Consider the following 27,238-nt stretch of genomic DNA (forward strand, 5'->3'; position numbering starts at 1 on the left):
CCAACATTATACACACACACACACACACACACACACACAGAGATCCTCCAACATTTGACTGATGAAAACAGGGAGATGCTTACAGTACCCCTATTGAGTTTGGAGCCAAGATATTTGAAGGACTACCTCTTCCCAAGTGATCCTGCCTGACTTTGCCAGATATAGTTTCCCTTGCATCTTTCGTTTCCCTTACTTTGTGTCCCACTTCCAAGTTCCAGCTGAACTCTGGCTGCTGGGACACGGGACAGGACCTTCTCAGTGGTGGCACCTAGATCGTGGAATTCCTTCCCTAGAAAGGCCTGAGTGGCTCTCTCTATTATGGCTTTTGGACAGGCAGCAAAGACTTTTTAAAGTTTCACCACACATTTGGCTTGACCTGGTTTTTGTCCTGTTGTTTGGTTATGCTTTCTCTGGGTCGGATTCCATCATTTTATTGATTTTATTGCAACATTGTAATTGCATTCTTATATTTTATGATTGTGATCTGCCTTGGGGCCCTTTTGCTGAAAGAAATGGTAGAATGTTTATGGCATAATACATTTCTTAGCCTTTAAGGTCCCATTTGGCTTTTTGTTGGTTTTGCTGCAACAGATTTAAGACAGCTATCCCTTCTGGAAACAGGGCGGAGAATTTCAAGAGGCTATTTGCCCCCAACTCTACTCTGCAATGACCTGCCCTCCACTGACTTAAAAGCCAAGAGGGTGTTTGTTCTTTGAGTTAAAAATATACTAGATCAAAACCTAATTGTCCTATTATCCAATGCTTCAAAATATACCTTAGCACCTACAGTATATGAAATTGCAGGTGTTGCATGGTAATTTATAGCATCCCATCCATGTCTGCTTACGCAAGTCCCACTGAATTCAGTGGGGCTTACTCCTGGGGAAATTGGTATAGAGTTGCAGCCTTAGTGTCCATTTGATACATGGCAACAGAGATAAGATCCATCCACTCAGATTTAACAGGGAGGGAGGCGAGAACCTTGAAGAATTACAAGGCTAGCAATTCACACTAGCGAACACATTTAACAAGGCACTCCCAAAAGGCAAGAGGGAAATAGACCAGGGGCAGGCAGATGTTTTTGCCTACAACTCCCTTATGCCCCAGCCAGCACGATCAACCATCAGGAGTTATGGGATCTGAAGTCCCAAACATCTGGAAGGCTCCAGGTTCCGCAGCCCTGTGTCACTGGTAAATAAGAGCAATTGGTGCAAGCATACAGGAAGGGGCAGGGGCAGACGTCATTACAAAGCGAGGCCAGAAGGCCTAGCAGTGCGAGGGAAAGGTGTGTCGAGCAGGTCTCTTTTGCCTCGAATAATGGTGTGGCAGGCAGAGATTCAACCGATGGAGTTGATCGTCAACTCCATCATTATGCTCTTAAATCAGGGCAAAGATACAAATGCTGTTCGGAAAGGCGCCGTTGATTAAAGGCAGGAGAGGAACCCTGGGTGTGTGTGTGTGTGGGTGGGTGTGTGTGTGAGAGAGAGAGAGAGAGAGAGAGAGATGAAGGGGGACAGGTAGATCTGACCTTCCCGCAGGCGGCTTTCCAAGCTGGCGGGAGAATGGAATCTCCACGTTGTCTTTTCTCTCTCGCAAAGGGAAGGCACGGCGGCCAGCCGAGCCCAGCCATGCCCTTCCCTGCGGCAGCTAAACCTGTTCCTTCCCACCTGCCCGCGCCGGCTGGGGTGTGGTCCGCTCAGTTCTATTTAGTCAGGCAAAGGAGGGGCGTCCCCCCGCCTCAGCTTTTTCCGGGTTGGTTTTTTCCCCTTCTTTTTGCTACCTCGTTGCTTGGCTGCACTATATACTTCCTTGGGACGGGGTAAGTAGACGGGCCCTTGGGTGGAAAGAGCCGGATCGGGGCCCTTCCCCCCCCCCCCTCCTGCCCAGGTTGCCTTGATGGAGAAGGTTTAGTCTCCATGGCGTTGCTTGCTGTCTGTCTTCTGCTTAGGCGTAGTTGCCAGGAAAGTTCGCACTTTCCCCTGTTTGTTGTTGTTGCTGTTGCTGTTGCTGTTGTTAAAATAAATATATAAAGGAGAACTGTGCCTTGTGTTTTCTGGCCCTTTGGATTGCAAAGGTAGCCCCTTAAATCCGGCTGCCCGGGGATTTCTTCATCTTTCCAGATTCTGGTAACTCTCTACCAGGGGAGGTTGGTGGCTCCGCTTTCGGCGGGGCTGTGGATCCCTTCTGGGTTTCGGTCAGAACTCTAAAAGAGCTACCCAGAGTACTGAGCCTATTTTGGTGATAGGCTTACGCACTTTGGAACCTTTAGCTCCTTTGGCGTTTTGGCTGGTTCTGGACAGAATGGATTTGCAGCCCCGCCAAAATCGCAGCTGCCAGCCTCTACCGCTCTGTACCCAAATAAACGCTCCTTGTATATCTTCTTTTGTTGTTGCTGCTGCAAAAAAATGGGGCTGCTGCAGCTCTCAAAGTAAGAAGTGGAGACCACGAAGGTAAATAGCTGCATGCGTCACTAGTATGTATGGTGCCTCTGTGGCTTTCCAAACTTAGAATCATAGAATCATAGAATAGTAGGGTTGGAAGGGGCCTATGAGGCCATCGAGTCCAACCCCCTGCTCAATGCTTGCTTATAGCTTGTCTTTATGGGGGGATCATCTGCCCTTTTTTCAGAAGTCCTAGTACGGAAACAGGCCTGCCTGTGTGCCTAAGGGGTAGGTGTACATGCATTGGGTTTGGTGCAGTTCTGTGCCCTTCATGCAGGCCTAAAGAACTGACTGGTAGGTTGATCCAGTCCACGGTGCCACAGCAGGGTTCCTGTGTGTAACCTGGTGCCTCTGGCAAGCACCTTTTTTTTAGTGGATAAAGGCATATAGGTCGGGGTTTGTGGTTGCTGTTCCTCCCTTACGGTACTTTTCTGTGTGGTAGAAAGGCCCGCAATTGTGGAGCAGCCAAGATGCTGTGAAGTACCATTGCTGTTTGAGTGTGGTGAAGGGCCCGATCCAGATGTGAATGCAGCAAATGTGGGGCTTTGTTGTGTGGGGTCCAGGCCTCTTCCCACTTCTGTTCGGATGCTACCGCGTTCACAGATCTACGAGAGACTGCAGTGACGCATGGGCTGAACTTCCAGAGCAGAAGCGAAAGCTGCCGCTGGGATGCCAGGGCATTGGCTCGGAGGGAGTTGCTCAACCCACACCTCTGGGTGGTGCAAACAAACCCTCCAGGCCTGTTGTTAGTCACCGCTTAAAATGGCTGCGTTCAATTCGATACTGAAAATGCCTGTTAGACTGAAGTGGGGCTGGGTCTCTTTGCTTGTGATACATAATTGCTCAGAAAATGTGTCTATTTTCTTAGCCAGTGGGGCATTGTGATGGGGAGTGCTGCTGTTTGGAATGTGCTAGTATGAGTGTCAGGAGCACCTATTGGATAGTGCCTGTGCCGTCACTGATAACGAGCAGCGCAACCTTCCCATCTTGGGACATCGGTGCTCAGCTGGCAAAGATAGACTTGAAAGGGAGCTGAAACTGTAGGGCAAAGTGTGGAGAAGCCCCTCTGTCCATTCCTCTCCCGTTCTCATACACGGGTTATGAACGTCCACACTACAAATTTGAACCGCTTTGAAACTGAGTTCATATACAGCTTCCCTAAAAGAACGTTGGAACATTGTGAGTATCCATCTGTCATTATGTGTTTGTTTGTCCCAACAGTCCTAGGGATAACCTGAGAATTGCATGACAGCTGTATCTATTGAAGTCTGCAACTCTTTCCCCATTCCATTTTAAGACTCTGAACAGGCAGACTTCATGACTTCAAGTCGGTCTCTCCTCTTCCATCCCCTCCCCTGTTGCAAGTTGTTTTTTTGTAGATTCAGCCCTGATTAAGAGATCTTGAGATTTCGGAAGTTTGCCCACAGCTTTGAGCGTATTTGGTTGGCGCTAATAAAGATATGGTGTGCCTGTGGATTTTGGAGAACTAACATTTTTGCAGAAATACAGCGTTCTGTAATCCCAGTGTGTGTGTGTGTGTGTGTGTGTGTATTTAAATTTCAGAGCAGACAATGTGCATATACCCGGTCAGGCAGAGCAAAGGGTCTTCAGGCTTTGCTTTGAGACTTTGTCCCAATGTACACATTACGTCTGCAGTGGGGTCATTGTCTCAAAAAACCCCATACCAGTCTTGGGCTCTTGCATTGCACCTATACCGGATGACGCCAATCCCTTTGTCCAAATGCAAATAATTGCTTCCCTCATGGTGATAGCCATGCGCCGAATAGCAGTCAGTTCTCCAGGAGTTGGGGGTTGGTTTCAGGCTCAGGCGGTAGCAATTACAGAACTGCCACTCTGGATTAGCTACGGCCAGGTTGTCTGTGTGTGTTTCTGTCCAGCCAAGCATGGTTTCTTATAGGTAGTGGCAGCAGCAGTTTTGTGAGGACTTCTAAGCTCAGGCTTCTAAGGGAACAATCTTATGCATGTTTAGACAGAAAAAGCCCTACAGCTCCCAGCATCCGCTAGCCAGGACTTTTTTTCTGGCTAAACATGCATAGGATTGCGTGTAAATCACCCTTCTTAAATCACCCTTAAATGATAAATTTAAATTGATAAATCACCCTTCTGTCTCTTGCATGGGGATGCTAACTTAGCAAAGAAAATTTGTGTGTCTGTTTTGTAAGCCTTATGTTTTCTGGCCTCTTCAACTGCAAAATTAAGATGGAACTTCCTTTGGGTAAAGTTTTTTTTTTAAAATCAAATGTGCAGAAGATTAATTTAAATGACAGAAGTTATTTAATCCCAAAGTCACAGTAATGTAATACCTTTATTAAAGGTAAAGGTAAAGGTGTCCCCAACCAGTCGTGTCCGACTCTAGGGTGTGGTGCTCATCTCCATTTCTAAGCCGAAGAGCCAGCGTTGTCTGAAGACGCTTCCGTGGTCATGTGGCCGGCATGACTGAACACCGAGGTGCACGGAACGCTGTTACCTTTCCCGCCAAAGCGGTACCGATTTATCTACTTGCAATTTCTTGCTTTCGAACTGCTAGGTTGGCAGGAGCTGGGACTGAAGACGGGAGCTCACTCCATCACGCGGCACTCAGGTCTCGAACTGCTGTCCTGCCGACCTTCCAGTCTGCAGTTCAGCGTCTTAACTACTAAGCCACCGCGGCCCCTCAATACCTTTATTAGGAACAAATAAAATTGCGAGGAAACTTTCGAGTTCTCCAGAACTCTTCTTCAGGCTGGGTGTTAAAGAAAACAAAGCTGGGGAGAGGGGTGCAGGGGAGAGAAAGTAGAGCATGTTTTTAAAGTCTGCAGTATGTAGTGATCGATGTTCTTCTGTTTGATATGGTCAGTTTGTGTTTCTTTTGTTATGGCTGCCTGTGCTTGCCGTGACCCCTGGAACAGTGGCTACTTTGGAGTTGGGTTTCTGAAATAAGGGCCATCTGCTAACTTCCATGAGCTGGCACAAAGGTGATTTCTTGAAACTAATGGGCACATGAAAATTCACTAGTGTTACTGCCAAACTGTTCCAGACCCTGCTGACAATAATTGAAAAAGTCATTAGGATAAAGGATTCTGCCTAGGATGGGGAATTGGGATGTTTATCTAGATTTGTTGTTTTACATTTATTTGGGGGGCAAAGTCTGTGGGTTTGTGTCACAAAGGAACATAGGAAGCCTTATACTGAGTCACACCCTTGGCCCATCTAGCCCAGCATTGTCGACACTGATTGGTAGCAGCTCTCTAGGCTTTCATGCAGGATTCTTTCCTAGCCCTACCTGGAGATGCCAGGGATTGAACCTGGGATCTTCTGCATGCAACATGTGCTCTGCCACTGAGCGATGTCCCTCTTCTACTAGGTGTGTGTTGGTATACGCTTTGGATTCTACTCCTAGCTCTTTAATCTCCCTTGTGAAGTTTTGTCTTCCATTCAGCTCTGAACGAAGTGTGTCATAGGCTGCTTTGGATTGGTGGTGCAACTTACACATAACATTCCTTTTGAATAAATAAAGAGTCTTGTGTCTTCAGAAGCTGCAGATCCTGCTTCTGCTGTGGATCATGGATGCAACACTTCTGTGTGTGCAAATAACTTTATAACCTCTCTGTTTTGTTGGCCCCTCTCGACAAGCCTATATGGTGAGGACTTTTGTTTTAATATTTTCCCAGGATTTTTAACCTGTCTTTGCGTTAAACTGGGACTCACTGCGACTATTTTTATGCTGTATCTTGACTTTTAATTGTTCCTGAATTTCAGATCGTTCTCTTGCCCAGAGAGCCTTTGTTACAGGGCAGCCCATAGCTCAGTGGTAGAGCACATGTTTTGCATGTAGAAGGACCCAGATCCAATACCTGGTATCTCCAAGTGGGGCTGGGGAGGACTCCTGTCTGAACTCCTGGAGAGCAGTTGCAAGTCAGTGTAGGCCAGGGGTGAGGAATGTATGGCCCTCTGGATGTCATTGGACTGAGACTCCCATCAGCTGTAGCCAGCATAGCCAATGGCTAGGATGATGGGAGTTGCAGTCCAGGAACATCCGGAAGGTCATATTTTCCCATGGTGTAGACAGTACTGAGCAAGATGGGCAAATTGTCTGACTTGGTTAAAGGCAGCTTCCTGTGTTTCTAGAATTCCTGTCTTACAGATGAGGAACTAAAGCTCAGATAATAATTTGCCCAAGGCTGCACAATTTGTCTGTGGCAGAAACGTGAACCCTGGTCTCCCAGATCCAACTCACTCTTTGCTGTACTATGCTGGTTCTCAATCCAATCAAGAATGGAAGAAGAACCTTGCTAAGGCAGATCCAGATTCCACCTCATCCAGCAGCCAGTTTCATGCAGGCCACTTCCAAAAAGCAGGTCAGTGCATTTTGGAAGTCCACGAGTAGATCGTGAAGGCAACAGCCCTCCCTGATGCAACTAGTATGAACATGGATGTTTGTTTGGCCAACATGGCTAGTAGTTGTTGGCTAATAACCATTGATCTTATCATCAGCTACTAGCCATGAATGATAGGTGAATAGACATCCATGTTCAGAGGTAGTATACCACTCAGTGGTGCCATCAGCACTGGACTTTGGGGCAGAGGTCTGAGGGCCTCTGCCCAACAGAGTGAGTGAACTGGAGAACCACCCAAATTGGGATCTGCATAAAACATTGGCCTGGAGCAGAAGTACACGTGGGTGGAGAATCAGGGTCTCCATCATCAGGAGAGATGGGTGGAGAGTTGCTAAGTCATTACCTGCACCCACACCAGGTGTTGCCTCCCAACCTTGGAGAGGTTGATTTCTCCATCCCTGCAGGGAAAGTAGGGCCAGATATACACCTCATGTGATATCAATATGATCCCATCATGGTGACGCCAAATCCCTTTTGTGTATTGATACCTCGTAGCACACACACAGCATCTCTACACCAGCCTAAAATCCCACACCAGCCTAAAATCCCACATGTAAAACAGGACTTTCTGCTTCCATTTTAAATGCAGGATCATGACAGAACCCTTTACATGCACTTCCTTTCCCCCCTCCCCTTTCCCCCTCCTTCTCCCATTGAGCAGCGGGTTGGACTCGATGGTCTTATGGGCCCCTTCCAACCCTACTATTCTATGATTCTATGATCCCTCTTCTCTGAGTCATCCATATGTTTCATTGATCTCGCTTGTCTTCTTGCGGCGTTTCCTTTTTCACGGAGGGAACTCGTGCAGAACACAAGCGGGGTTAATTTGATACCTCATTATCTCTGACAGATTTACAAATGGAAAAAAGGTCATTTAGTGCAGGAGATGCCCCAGAGGTCGACAACGTCATCTAAAGGGCTCTCAAACTTCCATGAGTGACCAATCCCAATAGCAGGATAAAAGCTCCATGTGAAGACGCCCACAATTACATCTGTTGTGTTCTTTTGGATAATGCAGAATAAAAAGGGGGAAAGAACGCTGGAAAAGCAGTATACTGAATGAGTAGTGTGCCCCAACAGTTATCAGTGCCCTTCAATACCCATAAAAAGCACTAGTATAGATCTAGCCTAAATCAAGTGAGAAGGAGAGGAAATCAATTGAAAGGGGGTGGGTTACCATCTAACAGTGGTGGGGTGGTGGTGCTTGTAGGACCATTAGGTCCTGAGCCTAAAATTACCTAAACTGCTTATGCTACTTTTCCATCAATTTGTCTTATCCCTTTTTAAAGTCATCTAAAACTAATGGTTGTTGTGTCGCTATGTCTTTTGGCAGCCGTTCAATTGATTTCCTCTCCTTCTCACTTGATTTAGGCTAGATCTACACTAGTGCTTTTTATTGGTAAGATCTACACTAGTGCTTTTTATCGGTGCTTTTTATTGAGTTCACAGTGCTCTCTTATGTAGTCCCTGTACTCCTTTAAAATGTTTTCCCAATGGAATTCTAGGCCTCTTGCTTCAAAAATTTAATTTTCACTTTGGGCTAAAGCCCCGTATTGAGCGCTGGCTCAGAACCATGCAGATTCCTTGAGTTTGCCGAAACTTGTTTCCCTCTCATGATGCTGCTGTCATAACGAGTTAGTAACTTGAGTTTTCCAAGGAAGTCATTGTTCTGTGGCTTGCCAATCAGATTATTGCCTTGGCACCCTCCACTTTTGGACGCAAGAGGTGTAGTAACATCCAGCGTTCTTTGCAATATTGCTCTTTGACCTAAGTATTCCATTAATGAACTTTGTTTCTGAGTTTTGTTGCCTGCATCACGTTCGTGATAGCTGTAATCTGATTTCCACTGGCAATAGCTAAGTTGTTTGAGCATATATGTTCTGTGGCATTTGGTCGATGAGTCTTGAATGTATGTATAAAAGTTCTTCACCTCCTCTTTGCAACCTTTCCATGATAAACACACAGCCCCTTCTGCCCCTCAGGTCTTGTCTTCTTCCCCAGTACAGCTCCAACCTCCTCTTGAGAGTTTCTTTTCAGCACACAACTTCTTAGGGTCTATGCGAAGACTTTCCCTGGCTCCGTTGACCTCTGCTTCACGCACAGCAGTTGCACTATTCCTCAGCATTCTGTGACTGATCCTTTCTCTGAAGCAAGTAGTTTGTGCCCCTCGATGGATGAGGTTGGGACAAAACCTTTGGCTTCTGCAACATACTGGGCTTGATCTTTTACCAAAACAGTCTGCTGCAAACAGGATGGACTTGACCTTGTTAATTAGCACTTTGTCACAGCATCATGTGGTTGACTTTGAGTTCACTGATCCACAATAGTTCCTAAATGCCTCTCAGTAAAGCACTATTTCTTATGCTTTTGCTTTGTTCTTCTCTCTACAATGAGTGACATCTAAATGTCACTGAGGACTAGCACCAGTCGAATTAAATGATTTCTAATTCTGTTACCTTGGTCATCCTGTTTGCCACCTTATACCACTTGTAACTTTCTTCTCTCTGAGTGTAGCTGACAGATAGCTTTTATCAGCCGTCTGCTACCTGGTGCCCTCCAGATGTTTTGGGCCTCAGTTCCCATGAGCCCCAGCCAGCATGGCCTGTGGTCAGGAATGCTGGGAGCTGTAGGCCAAAACATCTGGAAGGGCCCAGGTTGAGGAAGGCTGGCTTATATCTATCTTCTCTGTCTCTGATGTTTGGGCCTGATTGCATTGTTGAGCTATAAACACCGCAGTAACTCATTGTGGAAAAATGCCATCTATCTGCTGATCCTTATCACGAGCAACTGGTTTTTGGCACTTCTGGGCACCCTGGAGGACTAGAATCCTGTCATAGAATGTTCATTCTGCTTGGAATGTTCTGCCTCTGTCCTGACTTTGTGTGTGATTGGCTTGGGTCATCCTGGGTGTTCTGAATGTCTCCTAGGTACAGGCCTCTTTTACTCATTGCTCTTAACTTTCTCTGTCTTCTTCTCTAACTTTTTCAAGGCTGGTTTCTTGTGTATGTTCCTTCCTGCATGCTCCAGTCATCCCCTGAGGCTCCGCTTCAGATCCCTCAACCTTCTGAAGCACAGCATGCATCTACAAGGTGTAGGGCTTTTTTTTTTTTTCTGTAATGGCAGCTACACTATGGAATGGCCTGGCAATTGAGGCTTGTCAGACCTTGTCACTCTGTTTTAGGCAGCTGGCAAAATCTTGGTTATTTAAAAAGGCCTTTGGCTGAATATTTTCCTGGTTTATTTTTCATGTTGAACTCTTGGACTCAACCCTGAACCTGGATACCCAGCTCTTGGCAGTGGCCAGGAGTGCATTTGCACAGCTGAGGCTAGGGTGCGAATTGTGCCCATTCCTAAAGACGTGTGACCTGGCCATGGTCTCACATGCCTTAGTTACATCCCGTTTGGACTACTGTAATATGTGCTATGTGGGGCTGCCTTTGAAAACTGTTCAGAAACTTCAGCTGGTCCACAATGCTGCGGCCAGACTGTTGACTGAGGCTGGTTACTGAGAACATGCGATTCCCTTGTTACAGCAGCTTCACCGGCTACCAGTCTGTTTGTGGGCAGAATTCAAAGTGCTGGTTATGTCCTATAAAGCCCTATACGGCTTGAGACCAGGCCACCTGAAAGACTGCATTCTCCCATATGAGCCTGCCCTGTCCTTAAGATCTTCTGGAGAGGCCCTATCAGAGGTGCATTTTGTGGCAGTGCAAAAGAGGGCCTTTTTAGTGGCTGCTCCCAGGCAGTGGAACTCTTTCCCAAGGGAGGCTAGTTCACTCCCTCTCTGCTGTCTTTCCGCCAGCAGGCAAAGCCCGCTTTATTCAAGAAGGCTTTTGGCCTGTAAGTGGGTCTATGGGTGGGGTGCTGTTTTTATTCTGTAATTGTCATGTTTTTATTGTATTTTAATGTATTTTATTTTGATCTATTCTAAATTGTTTTTGTAAGCTACTTTGAGTGCCATGTTTTGATAGAAAGTTCAGGTATGAATAAAATAAAATAAAATAAATAACTAAAATGTTTCCCTAGTTTTGACAGCTCTGTCCCTAGAAATTGATGTTGGTTTGGGTCTATGACGTTAATATTACGCTTTTATGAGTGTTCTTATTAAGGATCGAGAGTGAAATGTATGTTTGTTTATATTGTTAGCTGCCTTGTTTTCCTCCTGGAAATCAGGTGGGAGCTAATTTTTAAAAAACAACAACAAATGAAATATAGCATTTCCCTGCTGGCCTCTCACTAACACATACACTGAAACAGGATTTCTTGGTGTTTCCTGAAAGACCACATGATAACGCCATGCCATGTGAAGAAGTACTGCCATCTGTCTGCCCTAAATCTCACATTGTTCTTTCCGTCCCGAATCTTCCTTTTGTTATTGCTCATCTGTGTCTGTGTGTAGCCTGAACACATCCAACACTTCTCCTGGGGTCCAGTGTTGTAGGGAGAATCCATGGTGGTGGGCAAGCTGTCTTATCAGGAGAGCTTGTCCACCTGCCATTAACTGAACTTCTCATTGCAGAAGTCTTGGTATGCCCCCACGGCCCACTCCCAAGAACACAGTTCAGAAAACCAGTAGCCTACTGAGAACCTTCTCAGAGATGGCCCCCTCCAGTGAATGTCCTTCTGGGGTTCTTCCAGACAAGGCTTTTATTGTACAATTACCCTGCCCCATTCACAGAATTTTATGAGGGTCTGGATGTCTTCCATGTGTAAGAATCTTGTATTTTCCTACTGCTTCTTCCATCTTATTTCTTACCACAAAACAATCTATTAAGGGAGGAAAGAGAAAATAGCTGCACAATGCCTTTTGGTCATGCTAGGAGCCGTCTGTCAGGGAGCACACCAGACCTGGTCTGTCAAACCCCAAGATTGTTTGCTTTAGATGTTTGGTGAAAATCCATTTATTCAAGAAGGCTTTTACCTGAGTAAATCCTTTTATATCTTCTGTTAAGACCGCTTCCTTTTTAGCTTTTTGACTGAGGTTTTATGACTTGTTTCTCTTGCTGCTTGATGAAATGTTTGATGTCCAATGCTGTTGTATTAGGGTTGTTCTTATGTATTGTTGTTTTGTTTTATATATTGATCGATATGCGATTATTGTAAACTACCTTGAGTTCTTCTTGGCAGGGAAAAAAGGCAGGGCATAACTTTTACAATTGCTTTAAATTTTTTTTAGCCTTTAGCTTATCCCTGCCCTCTGAAAGCATCACCAGAACACTTTTTAATTATTATTTTGGCATGCCTTTAGCTTGAATTCTTGAGGATTAGACAGGATAAAATTCATGGGCAGCTCTGCCTTACACCAGGTCAGACTATTTGGCAGTCTGTCCCAATATTCTTCTCTGAGCAGCAGTGATGCTTTTCCTCTCACCTTTTCCCCTCATTTGATCCTTTTGACTGGGGATGCCAGGGATGGAACCTCCCCTTGCTAAAGAAGGTTGTGTTTCTGGACTACCTAGCAATGGTATCTGCTTTTACATTTTTCTTTTCTTTTCTTGTATTTGTTTATTACATTTCGGTACTGCCCAATAGCCACCCTGAGTGCCATTTTTCTTAACAGAAAGGTGGGGTACAAATAAAATAAATAGCTGGATCTTGGGGTGGTTCACAAAACAAAACTTAAAATCATAAAATACAATAACCCAGTAGAACATAAAATAAAAACCTTCCATTTAAAACAGAATCAAACTAGAGTAAAAGCCAGGTGCCACAACTCGGGGGGGGGGGTATGTTTATAAAGGGAAGGAAAGGAAAGGTTCCTCCATTGCTGACCCCTAGAGGGACGCCGCTTTCGCTGGTGTTTTCATGGCAGACTGTAGCGGGGTGGTTTGCCATTGCCTTCCCCAGTGGTGACTACCTTTCCCCCAGCAAGCTGGGTCCTCATTTTACCGTCCTCGGAAGGATGGAGGGCTGAGTCGACCTGAGCCGGCTACCCGAGACCCAGCTTCCGCTGGGATCGAACTCAGGGTGTGGGGAGAGTTTCGGTTGCAATATTGTCGCCTACCACCCTGCGCCACACGAGGCTTTTTATAAAGGGAAGCTTCATCCATTTCCCTTCTTTGGCTCTGGGAGGTGGGGGCACCTAATAGGAATGAGTGGAGCAAATGTTTTGGCCCTTGGTTTACATTCTCAACCATCATTTTTTCTGCAGAGCTCTGCATATTTCTACACTCCAAGATGAAGTCCACCACCACAGAGGCCCTGCTTCTTCTCTTGGCTGGTAATATTCTCAGCTTCCTCATCTCATTCTCTGCTGGAAGAGGCTTGGGCCACTAGACTTGAGAGAGAGCGCTTTCTCACAAATGATGGATCATCCTCGCCTTTTTCCTGGAGCTGGTTCCCCTGAAGGGCTGCCTGCCCCTTTGAGTATTCCCCTCCATAAAGAGGAGTCACCCCCATCAATGACTATTGCTCGAGGGGGACCTTTGCAGTACTGAGAAAGGGCCCTGAGAAAATGGAGGGGTGCCTCTGTGTGTGATGGGTAGGTGTGTGTGAAAGGGGGGAAAGGCTGCGTGTGGGGTTGCACCCACAGGTGTGGCCACTTTTGTTTTGGAGGTTGACAGAAAGAGGGGAGGGAGGGAGAAGCTGCTGTGCGGCCCTGACCCAGCATGCCTTGGTTTGGAACTGAGGCCCTCCACCTGTTTGCTGCTGAATGTCCTCCCTCCCCAGCTGCTGTTAAGTCCCCAGAGGCACTGTTTGAAGTCAGCAGCACCTTTGGGATTAAAATCAGCAGCAGAAGTGCTTTTGGGCAGGAAAATGGGTGCAGGGTCCCTATCCCAATTGGGAGCATGCTCTGGATTGGGGCCCCACAGCTGCTTCCCCCCACCTTCTTCTTCAAAACAAAAGTGGTCAATTGAAGCATGCCTTTTTAAAAGTGTGTTTATTGTAGCACGTAGCTCAGTCCTTGGTTACCTTGCTGCGGTTGGCATCAAGGTGGAAAAATTATAGCTAATGGGGTAATTATGTTGATAGAGGCATCGAGGGGAGGGGAGAAAAAAATAAATGTTGGGGAACAGAAGAATATGACTTTCCTGTGGTGGTGGTGGTGGTGGTGGTGGTGGTGGTGGTGGTGGTGGTGTGGTAAGATTGGCAACACAGAATTGGGGCCAAGCTACACATTACATTAAGCACACATTTTAAAATTGTGCTTAGAACCACACACTGCTAAAACAACAACAACAACAACAATTGCATGGCACCCTGATCCAATCTGAACTGCAGTGTATAGGGAGGGATTTTAACCCTTTCCTCCCTTTGCTGGTTTCCTGCCCCAAATTCTCCCTCCCCACAATTGCTATTGTAGTTCCAAGTATACCTTCCTTATGCGAGTGTTGCGATTATTTGTAGTAGGGTCGCTAACTTTTATATCATGGAAAGCAGTCACTCCCTATTCTTTATTTTCTAACCCACTTAGTAACTTAATTTTCTCTTATGGGGCCAGGATATGGAGCTAGGACAGGCAGAGTAACTCCAAGGGCATCTCTACACCTCCAGTTTATTGCACATTCATGACTGGCCACGAACTGAATTGTGCGGGTCCATTGCGTGACGTCGTCATCGTCCAGTCATTATCCCACCATTTCCATCCACCTATCCCGTGTTTTCCTCAAACAGAAAAAATGTGGTATTTGTCCAAATATGCGCAAATGGAGTGCTATGATCTCCCCATGTATTTCTCCCCTTGCATGAATGAACCGCTATGTGTTGGTGGTTGTTTGGGGTTGTTTTGGGTTGTTGGGGGTATGGTTGCGACGGTGAAGGCAGTGACGATGGGGTGTGTGGGGTGTGTTGCCTTCCCGCACCTGCACCATTTTGGGTCCTCGCCATTTTCTGCCTGCACTGTTCTGAACAAGGTGGCAGAGTGGCATGCCGACCTTCCAACCTGCTGGGACGCCCCCCTGCAGTGCATTCCAAGTGAATAAACAGCTGAGTAAATGGCAGAGATGGTCAAAAACACTGGATGGGTTAAGAGATATTTTAGTGTATGTGTATTGTTGTTGTGATTCTGTTTCTGTTTCTGTTGTTGTGTTTTGTTTTTCTTTTTTTTAAAAAAGAATTTTAATTTATTAAAAAATAATTTATTTTTTAAATAAATAAAACACTGAATGGGGAGGTGGGGAGGTGGGGGGGCGGGGGGAGGTGGGGGGCTATCTGCATGTTAGTCCCCATCCACCAGTAATGTGCAAGGGGAGGGAAAGGGGCAGGAATGAGGGAGGAATTATCCCTATACCCCAAGCACTTGTAATGCTTCTTCACGGAAAGGTAGTGATGCCTCTGAGCGGCATCACCACCCCCATGAGAAGGAAAGAAATGAAAAATAATGTGATGGGGACAGGCATCTAAAGAGAACAACCCAGTCCTGCAATGATACCAGATGGGGAAAGAACCAGCATTGATGTGGAACTCTCCGCCTGTGTGATGGAGCCCTAAATCTGGGCTTTGCTGGCTCTTCAGCCTGCAGTGCCAACTACCTGACAGAGCATCTGTTTTGCTGGCCAGGCAAGTCAAATGCTGGCTGGCTCTTGAGCAGAGTTATGCTTAGCAAAGCAAATCAAGTTGTGACCATCTTATGATCTGAGCGATGCTATGATTCAGTGTCTCCATCCGCATGCTGATGGGAGCACTGTTGACTTTCGGTTAACAGACTGCCGTGGTGAAGGCAAAGCATGACCCTTCTTCCCATGAGAGACCTGCCTCTAGCCCCATCTATAGAAAAAATAAATGAAAACCAAGGAGCTGCACATCAATAAGGCTTTGGAGCTGCAGGCTGATCACAAACGGAGGACCATCATGTACAGCAGGGGTGGAGAACCTCAGGCATGAGGGACAAATCCAGCCCACTTTGGGGTCCCGGTTCATAAGAACATAAGAAGAGCCATGCTGGATCAGACCAAAGGTCCATCTAGTCCAGCATTCTATTCACACAGAGGCCAACCACCTGCCCATGGGAAACCCCCAAGAAGGACACGAGTGCAAGAGCACCCTCCCTCCTGTGTCCCCCAGGAACTGCTGTACATAGGCATATTGCCTCTGATACTGGAGGTAACGTAGAGCCATCAGGACTAGTAGCCACTGATAGCCTTCTCCTGCAGGAATTTGTCTAACCCCTTTTTCAAGCCATCCAAATTGATGGCCATGACTACATCTTGTGGTAGTGAGTTCCATAGTTTGACTGTGCGCTGTGTGAAGAAGTCCTTCCTTTTATCTGTCCTGAATCTCCCACCAATCAGCTTCATGGGATGACCCTGGGTTCTAATATTATGAGAGAGGGAGAAAAATGTCTGGAGCTTCCCAGATGGCCATGCCTCCTCCCCTTGGCTCCACCCCCTTTCTCCCGACCGCCAATCGTTTGGTGGTTTGGTTTCCCCATTCTAAAAGGTTGAAATGCCTCTCCTAAGGCTTAGTTGCTGGCAGTAAGAGCTGTAAGCTAAAATAGGCTGGTATTTTTTGGCCCTACCCCTTTTGCCTTTGGCCCTGCCCACATCCAGAATGCAGCCCTTGAGAGCTTCTCTGAAATGGAATTTGGCTCTCAGGCTGCACAGGGTTGTACACCCCTGATGTACGGAGTGAGCAATGCAAGGCAAATGGGCAAGACCGCCTTAGAGAGGCGTGGCTATGGTGGCTCCCCTTATCTGCATGATCCCCCTTGTTCTGCAAATGGCAGCTTTTTGAGATGAGAATCAGAAGCTGAGGGCTGTGGTAATGCCATCCCCCCGGGAATAACTCTTTGCATCTTGTTCTGTAGCATTCCCTCTCCTGGAGGCCAACGATCCTACTGGTGAGTAGCTTCTTACACCCTGACCCTAAGTGGCAGAGGATCTCCTTACATTCGGAGAGTGGATGTGTCAATTCCATTTAAGCCCAGGTTAATCAACGAGGCCCTGCAGCAATGCTTGAAGTAGCTCCATGGATGACAGCATGTACAGTCCTGCTTGGCCACCTTCTAGATGGATGTGTGCTGAGGGTGACAGGGTGCTTCCAGGGAGAATTCCTTTCTGGGCAGGTGAATTGACCAAACACCCCCTGAGACCAACAAGCCATGATTTAAGATGTGCTGATCTCCAATGGTCCATGTTGAATTGAATGACATGTGTGGGAAGGTGGGATATAAAACAGCAAGGCAGGAAGTTCAGCAGGGATGGAAGAGATGGCACGGTTCAACACAGGGATTATTCATGCCAACTTGATACTTTTGTGGGTACCACACCAGTGCTTTCCATTCTGGTGCTTAAGAAGGGGTGGCCAACACTCAGTCCACGGGCCGCATTTAGCCCCTGCGGCCCCCTGGCGCGGCCTGTGCCTCCATGCCACCAAAATTGGTAGCAGCAAAAAACCCTGCCAATTTGCTGACTAAAGACTGTAACAGTGGCCAAATTTCACTTGTCTTCAAGCCAAATGTGCCTATTGTCATGTTCTGTAGCAGTTTGCCACCAAAAAAAATATTTGCCAATGCCCCACGGTGGCAGGGGTGCAGCCCACAGGAGGGTCAGATGTGCGTGAAAATGTTCCCTGGCCGCCTGAAGTTTCCCACCGCTGCACGAATGCATCCAACCAATGGTGCACCTTTGGAAGGGCCCTTCATGTTACTAGGAAAAAAGCAGTCAGCAGTGAACAGTGGTGTAGTGGAACCAGGGCTCTCAGGGACTCTGCGATGGCATGTTTTGATTTGCATGGATGCTGATATCATCTGCCACCCCTCAATCTGCACTTGAGTGCTTGGCAAAGGGCAAATTGTCAAGCACTTTTGACAAAGCACAAGTTGACAAGCACAATTGTCAAGGGCATCCCCTCAAAAGTCCCAGTTCCTTCTGAGCTTAGCTACAATCCTAGCAGTAGCTGGGGTGGGTGGGGATGAATTTCCCCAGCAACAATATATTGTTCTCTGTGGTAATGCAAGATACTGGTCCTGAATGGGTAATTAAGACCCAGTTTGCAGGTAATGGCGGCAAATCGTGGGTTAATTAACCCATGATTTGCCATGCTGTGTGCAAGCCGCTTCCATTTTGCATATTCAACCTCTGATCAGCAGGTTGCTGCATGAGGCATGGACCCGGACACTTTGGGTTGTCCGTGCATTAAACAACCCAGAGTTAACCTACAGTTTATAAAAGCTATGCTCTTGGTAGAGATGAAAACTGCTAGAATTGGTTTGTTGATATGGGTCAACACAGCTGTCTGCATTTTTGGCCTCTCCTTGGGGGCATGGCTATGGAGACTTTCATGATAAGCTCTAGCACTTCAAAATTTACCACCGTGCCACTGGCAGCAAATCTAGATATACCAGTTCCTAGCCCTTTGGGAGTGGGTTTTTTCTTTTCTTTTTGGGAGTAGGGAATTCCAAAGATAGAATGTTAACTTCTTTCTTCTTCTGCTCTATCCAGATAAAAACAGCCCCTTCTATTACGGTAAGTGCAAATCATTCTTAGGGCAAGAGCAATTGTTGCATAAACAGATGTGTTTGTTTATGAAAGGAGAGAGGAGAGGTTCATTTCTCTGTACAGACAGGTGCTGTTGTACAATAGAACGGACGCCATCCCATTTACTGGTATTCCTTAGTCCTACTACTGCGTATTTCCCCCCTGCAAATTCTGATTGCAGCTGTGGGCTTGTCTCATCCTTTCCACTGAATAGACCCTTAAGACAAGTCTTCTGTATCTCCCTACCTGCCCCCAAATCTCTAGGCACAGAGAGTGCTTCCCCCCACCCACATGCATGCACTGCATTGTTCTTTCTCCTGTCAAGCAGATGGGGGTTGAGTGGGAGAGAAAGCGCTCACTGGATTGATGGGAAGCCCTGGAGTGAAGACATAGGTAACCAGAGACCAAACATCTTCCCTTCTCTGCTTCAGACTGGCATTCGCTTCGTGTCGGCGGTTTGGTCTTTGCTGGTGTCCTCTGTTTTCTGGGGATTGTTATCCTGCTGAGTAAGTGGAAACAGAAATGTGTGGTTGAGGAGGAGGCTGTTCAGGAGAGGTGGGAGGTTATTGATAGTTGTTGATACACTTTAGCTTAGCTCTCATTAAGGTGTTAAATCTGTGTCTGGGTTGGGGGCTGTACCACTTCATATTGCAGCAGAAGAATGGGAGAGGCCTCACAGGACTGAATATCTCTTGGTGCAAAATTTAAAAATCCCCACACACAGAAAAGGGGCATGACCAGTAGAAGGCTAGGCTAGAACTCGTCTATAGAACACATTAGTTCTCTGATGAAAGTGGTACAGCCCAAGCACAGGATATGTATGTACGTATTTTAATAGTCCCCCCCCCCCGCCCAATACATTCCTTCAGCCAAAATGGTTCCTGGGGTGATTTAGAACAACCAAATAATAGTCAAATCATTGCAATAAAGAGGTTTACTGCCTCTGTGAGAGGGAGGCCATAGAAGGGACCTTATTGGCCAACTTCCCCCCTTCCTTTAAGATAAGGATACATGCAGCTGTCATAAAAAATAGTTAGGCTGTTGGCCCCTCTAGCCTAGTATTTCTGGCTGCAGCGTTCCAAGATATGAGACAGCAGCAGTGCAGCTAGATCATTTTAGACCCTGGATTTAATGGTCTTATGGGGAACCCTCTTAGATGGCTGTGTGTATTACTTCCACCACGCAACTAACATTTCCCTACCCCGACCTCCTCCCCAGCCACCTTTCCATGCTTTACAACTGTAAAGTAAAGTAAGATGCTTTATAACATTCCTTATACATTAAAATGTTTGCCAGCCCTGCCAAAAATTTTTTAAGTACTCTGAGCATGTGCAGTTTTGCATTTTAAGCTCGCTTAAATCATAGCAATATCATGGCTTACAGGAATAAAATGGAGTTCACTTCTTCTGCCCTAAGGCCCTCATCGCCTGCCACTCTCTGGACAGTCATTTGGGGGCCCTGAACTTTGGTTCCAAGGTGTCCACCACTGTGAGGCCAGGGTGGTCCTGCCACCCCGACCCCAACCCTGCTGTCTGGCCTGCCAAGAGTTGAGGGTGGTATCTTTCACATGCAAAGTTTTGGCGGCGTCATCTGTGAATTTGTCTGATACCTTTGCTGCTTCTTTGTTTTCCCCAGGTGGAAAGTGCAAATGCAAACCTAAGAAGAGAAGCAGGTATGAAGAGATCTCTTGTAAGGGCAGCTGGCAGGAACTGGAGCGGGGGGGGGGGGGCGGCAAAGCTCATGGTGTTATGCTGGAGCTACGGTTGGCATGGTTTTGGAGAAAGCAAAGCCCGAATCCACTTATCTAAAACTGGAAAGAGGAATGTTGATATAAGTTGCAGCGTTGCCATCCATAACATATCCTCTTTCTTTGTTTAGTGGCCAGGTTGGCGTGGCACCAAAGCGTCCCCTTACAGGTGAGTGCTCCTTTTGTGCTGGAAAACCTACCTGTCTGGTAGGACTCCATTCACTTCTGTCCTTGTCATAGGGTGGCTACTTATGAATCACTAAAAAAAGAAGAGGAAACGCATCACCAAAGAGGGGACAGTGATCTGCAAAAAAATAAATCAAATTGCATAGATTAATTTAGAGGTATACATGCAAATTTAGACATGGTTTATTATCATTTAAATAGAAACACAGTATCTCTCACCATCATGTGGAAGAGTGTGACCAGGTTTGCTAGAAGAGAAATTATGTTCGAAAAGAAATGCAATACTGGATACATTTCAGAGAAATTCTCAAGGTTTGGGTTTGGGTTTCTTGGGCTTACCTTACTTCGGAGGTGACTGAGGAATGGAGCACAGGGGTCCTGTCTTTCATTGTACAATCATCTCTTTGACAGCCTGTAGCCTCCTCAGCTTCCCACACTTCAGTGGAAGCCTAGTGGAAGGCATCATGAGCCAAATCCTCACATAGGGCTTCTTCAGATCAGGAAGTGTAGGCAGCCTGAGAGGCTAGCTGTGATTAGGTAAGCTCAAAAACACCGCAAACATAAATTAGAAAACATCCTGAATGAGGCAGAATGATGGAAACCCCTTTCATGGGGGAAGGAAGAAAACTTTCAGGAAATGGGAGGACAGATTTTGGCAGAGCGTGAACTCCACCTCATCCCTGGAGCTTGACAAAACACTCCCACCCCCCACCGCACGTGCATGCACGCACGCACACATCTGTATAGTGGTGGATGCAAAATATGTGCCAGTACAGCTGATGCTGTTGCAGCACAACCCCCCTCCCCCAAACCCTTACCAAAAACAAAATCAGCTGTGCTACAAGTAGGGATGTCAGAGAATTTCGCCACGAATCTCGGGGAGGCCGAATGCCAGCGCATTCGGCCCCCCGAAATTGGTCGCGAAACGGTCGGCCCCCCCGGGAAGGGACTTAACTTGTGCGAATGTCCCTGGTGGCGGCAGCGGCTCCGGCGGCGGTTCGGTGGCTGCCAGCGCCACCATTTCCAAGTAAAAAAAAAAAAACGTGATAGGCTACGTAAAGCCTATCATGGCTAGATTTTTAAAGAACACCATGATAGGCTACGTAAATGTTTACGTAGCCTATCACAGCTGAGTGAAAACAAAAAAAAAACCTGCGCGTACGCAAATGGCGGCACCCATGGGCGCTGCCATTTGCGCTCCTTATTTTGGCACGTGTAGTCTACGTAAACATTTACGTAGACTACGGTGAAAATAAGGGGAACGCTATTTGCGTTCCCCTTATTTTCGCCGTAGTCTACGTAAATGTTTACATAGACTACACGTGCCAAAATAAGGAATGCAAATGGCGGCGCCCATGGGCGCCGCCATTTGCATACGCGCAGTTTGTTTGTTTGTTTTTTCACTCAGCTGTGATAGGCTACGTAAACATTTACGCAGGCTATCACGGCTGATTGCAGGGACACAAACGGCGGCGGCTACAGCCGCCGCCATTTGCATCCTGGCCAGCCAGGATTCGTGGCGGGAGGGATGGGGTGCCTCCCCCCCAGCCAGAATTTCGGGGGGGGGAGGGATGGGGTGCCCCCCCAGCCAGAATTTCGGGGGGAGGGACGGAGCGTCTCCCCCCCACCGCGAATCAACTTTCGGGTTCAGGTAAGGGACTTTCGTACATCCCTACCCTAGCTACAAGCCCTGCCAATGGGGAGCCCTACCCGTGAGAAACTGTTGAGAATTTCTCCTCCCGCTGGAGAAATTTGGTGAAATTATCTCCCAAATGTCTCTGTCCACAAATAAGGTGGAGAATTTTGAGAGGCCATCTGTGCACGGCTCTAACTGGCTTCGCTGTAAGGCAGGGGTGGGGAATCTCTTTTAGCCTGGGGGCCAAATTCTATTTCAGAGAAGCCCTTGGAGGCAGCATTCTATTGGTGGACAGGGCTGGAAGCGAAAGGGGTGGGGCCAAATTACCAAAACCAACAGCCTATTTTAGCTGAACACTCTTCCTGGCAGCCCCTATGCCTTAGGAGAGGCATTTCAACCCATTAGAATGGTGGTGGGAGTGGGGGGGGGACACAACTGCAGAAAGCCAGGAAATCACCAAATGGTTGGGGCAGGGAGGGGCTATGGCCAACTAGGCAACCCAGGAGGAACAGATCGGAGTCTCGAATGGGCTGGATTTGGCCCCCATTACTGCAGGGGTGAAGCCTAAGGTGCTTCACCCCTGCTGTAAGGTTTTAACGTTTGCTGAAGTTGAAGCAAGCTGGAATTGGAACCCACTGTGGGTGTAGCCTGCAAGCCTGGGCAAGCTGCATCCCGTAGGCTAGGCCAGTGGAATGCAGCACCTCAAATGCAAATTCTGAGCTAGAAGGAAATGTTGCAACTGAAAAGAGATTACACAAACAGTTGCATAATCTGGGCAAGAGAGATTGTGTGGCCCTTAACTTCAGAACTGCCAGGCAAACCAGCCAAGCCCCCTGCTTCAAAACTGTGAGCTTTGTGAAAACGTCCAGTGGTTCTCCAAATCGCCTCTGCAAAGGGTGGTTTAAGTAGGCTGGGGGAGCAAAGGTGTTCCTGCTACTTTACGGTCTTGTGGTGGTTGCAAAGCACCTAATTGCAGCAGTGCTTGAGCAGGAGAAGCTTTACTTTTTTTTTGGCTTCCTAGAGATGCCACCAAATCTTTGCCCAAAGCAGGGGTGGGCAACTTGTGGCCCTCCAAGTGTTTTATCCTGCAACTTCCATCAGCCCTAGCCATCATAGCCAGTGGTGAGGGACTCTGGGAGTTGTCCTTGGCCAAAAAGCAACATTCAAGGCGAATTTGCAACATCTGTGGAATTTCCAAGAGGGAGTCAATAAAGCAGGAGTTCGTCACATGCAGGCAGTCCCTCAAACCTTGTGTAGCTCCCCAGGATGCCCAGCTGTTGCTGTGAAAACTGCTGCTGCAAATATCTCGGCATTAAAGCTGCAGTTGAGCTGGGGTCACTGGGGTGGCCTCCTTCCTCCCACAGCAGCTGGAATTGCTGTTTAAAAAGCAGTGACCCCGAACCTCCGTGTGTGCATGTGTGTGTGTGAACACGCGCATGAGCAGCTCCTGGCCTTGGAGCTGACACCTGATGTGGCCCTCGAGGCTGAAAAAGTTGTGCCCCTCTGCAATAAAGCTAGTTACATACACGGGTGTGGTTTGTTTCTGTGAGGGATTTTACCTGAAGTGAAACTTGGAGGTCCCTCCTGAGGTGAAACACCTGAGGACTTCTGAGGGAAGCACATTGATAAGACTAGCAACAATTCTGTATGTGTGCACATATGTGTGTTCCACCTGTTTCAAATTTTGGCCTTCTAATTTGACAAGGAAAGGTATAGAATGATATCATAGAATAGTAGGGTTGGAAGGGGCCTACAAGGCCATCAAGTCCAAGCCCCAATACAATTCATTATATCTCAAATACACTTTGCTATCTGATTCTCTCTCTCTCTCTCCCTCTCTCCCCCCTTTTCTGCAGGAGAAGCCAGTGAGTGCTGAGTCAAGATAATGCCTGCTCTTGCTAACAAGCCAGCCCTGCCTTGTGTCCATGAAATGGCTCCTTTCCACTGTTGGCAACAAACTGTGGTCTTTTTTCCCCTATGTTGTTTTAGGCCCTCACAGTTGTGTCCTGGATATTTTTAAAAAATGTAATAAAATGTTGCCTTGTTTCTGAAATGAATTGTCTCTGGCTATGCTGGGAGGGTTTTGGTTTCAGGCCTTTTCTGTCATGGGGCCTGATCAGTTAGCGTTTCTGCGGCAGAGACCAGATACACCCCCTCCTTGACCATTCAGCTATTGTAAAAACGTGGGAGAGTCCAGCCACCAAGGTTGTTTTCAAAACAACAGAAGTCCTGTAAAAATCAGTAGATAGTTCCACTGGTTCCCAGAACTACCAATTAACACGTGAGGATGTCAAAAGAGACATTATAAGTAGGATCTAAAATTGGGCTGGGGAGGAATACGTATGCTTCACAGGTATTCCAGGAGAGTCCTACCCCATGCTTTAAAGAGCACTTATAGCTTGTACCATCCAAGGCTTGTGTCAAGGGTAGGCATGGCTGGGCATCTGCTGAGGGCCCACACACCAGCCAGGTCCCCTGGGAGTTGCTTCTCTTCACCATTGCAACCTGCTTGTTCACCTGCCTGTTCTGATCCAGACAACTTTAGCAGTGAGGAGGAGGTGCAGTAGATGCCACTGCCTACTCATGCACTTGCTTTCTGCCTATCAAGAAAGCAAATGGTAGCAACGAGGCAGTGAGGATGTGTACACCAGTTCCTGGGGAACATGGGTGGGAGGGTGCTGTTGCTGACATGCCCTGCTTGTGAGTTCCTGGTTGACAGCTGGTTGGCCATTGTGTGAACAGAATGCTGGACTAGATGGACCTTTGGTCTGATCCAGCAGGGCTCTTCTTATGTTCTTATGATGAGAAAGTGGATGAGGAGCAATAGCAGCTGGTGACAATGCTGGTGAGAGGGTAGACTCACTGAGGGAGGGGGCTTATTCAGGTATCTTGTCCAAGGGCTCTCAAAAACCTGCCTTGGATATTCTTTATTCTTTGCACCTCGACTCAAAAATCCTGTTCCTGAACTTGCTTTCAAAAATAAAAATACAAACAGAAATATAGACCAGAACAGGAACAGACAGACCAACATCAGGCTTGCACGATCTAATGTTTGTTTTTTTAGTAGAACCCTGAGATCCAGTGATCAGAAGCTTGATGCAAAAGATGTACATGTAGAATTAAAGAATTCTGAGCCCATGAATTTGTTTTGAATACCAGAACTGAATGGAGCTCACAGTCCTTCTGTACAAAATCCACTCCTGGTTACCCCAAGCTACCTTCATTTCAGCAGTATAATTCAGGGTGTGAGGGGAGTCTTTTTGTTGTATTGTTGTTAAAATGTTAAAATTCTTAGTGATCTACTGCAAACTACCCAGAGATCTACCAGCAGAACCAGCTCTGCCTTCTGCCCATCCCAGACAGGAGTATGAAAATTGTGCTCGTGCTGGAGTCTGCTTCAGGAAGTTAATACCAGAAGACTGCCCTTTTTTTCTGGCTCCTTCTAGAGCTATGAACGCACACGCTAGTCATGGGGTCTAGATGAGCAGAAACAGCATGCTTCCAGTTGCTGTGGAACAACAGAGAATGCTGTTATGTTTGTGGGCTTCCTAGAAGCAGCTGGTTGACCACTGTGGGGAACAGGATGCTGAAATAGATGGGCCTTTTGTCTCAGGTCCCACTTGAAAGATCCCTAATTCAAATTTCACTGAGTGGCCTTTGGCAAGCCATTCCCCCTCTATTCGAGCCCCACACCGCACCCCTCTTTCTATTTTAGCATGATGATACAGCTTGCTTACCTTGCTGGTTTGCTATAATTACTGAGAGAATGTCTATGGTGCATGTAGAGGAATACCTACATATAAGTATTGCATTAAGGGCTTAGCTACATAACAGGCTTGAGCTGGTTTAACAGTTGTGTCCTCTCCACACAGAACCATCATTCTGTGCAGGAGTGAGGGTACGGATCTCTTTAACGGAGAATTCTCTGCACGCTCAGCAAATCACAGTTCCCAACTGGGAGAAGCCACGGCAATTCAACCCTGACATGGGCATGTAGATATGTCCTTAGTCAATTTGGGATGTTGCACTCTGAGGAGGTGGCCAGGGTCTAAATATCCAACCACTTCCAAACAGTAAACCTCTTATTTTACCAGCTGTACTTAAAATTTGCCATCTATCAAACCACCAAGGGATCTTCAGGTCATGACATCATCCATTGTCTGTATGCTTTATGTAAATGGCTTTTCAACTTCGTATATTGTATTTTAATGTTTTAACTTTTGTAAACTTCTCAGGGAGCTTTGGCTATGGGGCAGTATGGAAATGTAATTCATCATCATCATTAATAGCAATAACAAACAGGATATATTTTTGTGATCCCCCCACCCCAAACAGCACAGTTAGCCTGGAGACTGAAATCGTATCAGGATTATATCTTTCCTGACTTGACAGATTTGTGGTTCATCAGCAAAAGGAAATATGCCCCTTGGCTCAAAGAGCAGAGCGTCCATCTACAAATCTTGCCAAAGGAATGAATGGTAACACTTCCGTTACTTGGGCAAGATCCCTTGCAGCCTTCTCCAACCTTGTGTCACTCAGAAGTTGTTGGACTACAGTTCCTAGTATCCCCAACTACTGGCCATGCTGGAAGGAGCTGATGGGCATTGTAGTCATGAGCTACCAGGCTATGTTCAAGGTGTTATTGCTGGCTTATCACAGCTCAGGACCAGGTTATATGAGAGGCCTCCTTCTCCCATATAGGCTGTCCTGGTCTCTACATTCTGAGTGGGAGGGCTTGCTGACCATACTGCAGTCTACTGAAAGGTTCATTTGGCCATGTTGCAGACGAGGGCCTTCTCAATTGTGCCTATCGCCATGTGGAATGATCTCACTGAGATTAGGTGGTCTCCTAGTGTTGGCAGAAGCACTCCACAAGAAGACACACTTGTTTGCCCGGGTGTTTCCTTGACTGCTAGCATTGTCAGCCCCCCTTATTTTAATAAGATGTTATTGTTTTAATTATTACTTTTATTTTATTTCATCATGATTTTATCTTGTAAACTGCTTTGGGATGTTGTTGTTGTTATTATTATTATTATTATTATTATTATTATTTTAAATGAAAAGCAGTATAGAAATCCTCTGAAATAAATAATAGTCTGAACTATCTGGTGAGTACTAGGTTGGGGAAGGTTGCATAGTGGCCAAAAAAAGGAAACTTGCATGGGACCCTGTAACAGAGCCTTTTCCGTGGTGGCCCACCACCTTTGGAATTCCTTTCTAGGGATCACTGCCAGGCCTCTCACTTGCTGTCTTCAAACAGGCTCTGAAACGTTTTTGTAAGGCTTTTCTTGGTTGGTTTTATACTTGCTGAACTGGCTTATTGTGATGCATTATGGCTTTAATGCTTATTCTTGTGAGCCTTCCTGGCAGGATATAAATATCCAAAATAAAATGAACATTTTGTACAGAGT

At 46.7% G+C, this 27,238-nt stretch overlaps 1 protein-coding gene across 4 annotated transcripts; it reads left to right on the top strand.

The window, feature by feature from the left end:
- The first annotated feature begins 1,020 nt into the window (after positions 1–1,020).
- FXYD3 (FXYD domain containing ion transport regulator 3) lies at positions 1,021–27,238 on the top strand. 4 transcript variants are annotated; one of them, XM_084815432.1, is made up of 7 exons: positions 1,021–1,191; positions 12,990–13,058; positions 16,584–16,616; positions 18,657–18,761; positions 19,891–19,927; positions 20,134–20,171; positions 23,681–27,238. In XM_084815432.1, the coding sequence occupies exons 2-7, from the start codon at positions 13,016–13,018 to the stop codon at positions 23,698–23,700; spliced, it is 276 nt and encodes a 91-aa protein (XP_084671558.1). In that variant the 5' UTR covers positions 1,021–1,191; positions 12,990–13,015; the 3' UTR covers positions 23,701–27,238. The 4 variants fall into 4 exon arrangements, with proteins under 4 accessions (XP_084671558.1, XP_084671561.1, XP_084671559.1 ...); XM_084815435.1 differs by having other exon boundaries at positions 1,113–1,285; positions 23,681–27,237; XM_084815433.1 differs by lacking the exon at positions 1,021–1,191 and adding an exon at positions 1,703–1,819.

The sequence above is a fragment of the Heloderma suspectum genome, chromosome 10, assembly GCF_057233095.1.
Source record: "Heloderma suspectum isolate Gila_16-S chromosome 10, 16-S_ref, whole genome shotgun sequence".
Lineage (NCBI taxonomy): Eukaryota > Metazoa > Chordata > Lepidosauria > Squamata > Helodermatidae > Heloderma > Heloderma suspectum.

Excerpts from the sequence above, each read along its gene's own strand:
- FXYD3 (XM_084815432.1), top strand. The coding sequence starts at position 13,016 with ATGAAGTCCACCACCACAGAGGCCCTGCTTCTTCTCTTGGCTG. Across the intron at positions 19,928-20,133 it reads AAACCTAAGAAGAGAAGCAG|TGGCCAGGTTGGCGTGGCAC; the intron begins GTATGAAGAGAT and ends TTCTTTGTTTAG. Across the intron at positions 20,172-23,680 it reads ACCAAAGCGTCCCCTTACAG|GAGAAGCCAGTGAGTGCTGA; the intron begins GTGAGTGCTCCT and ends CCTTTTCTGCAG.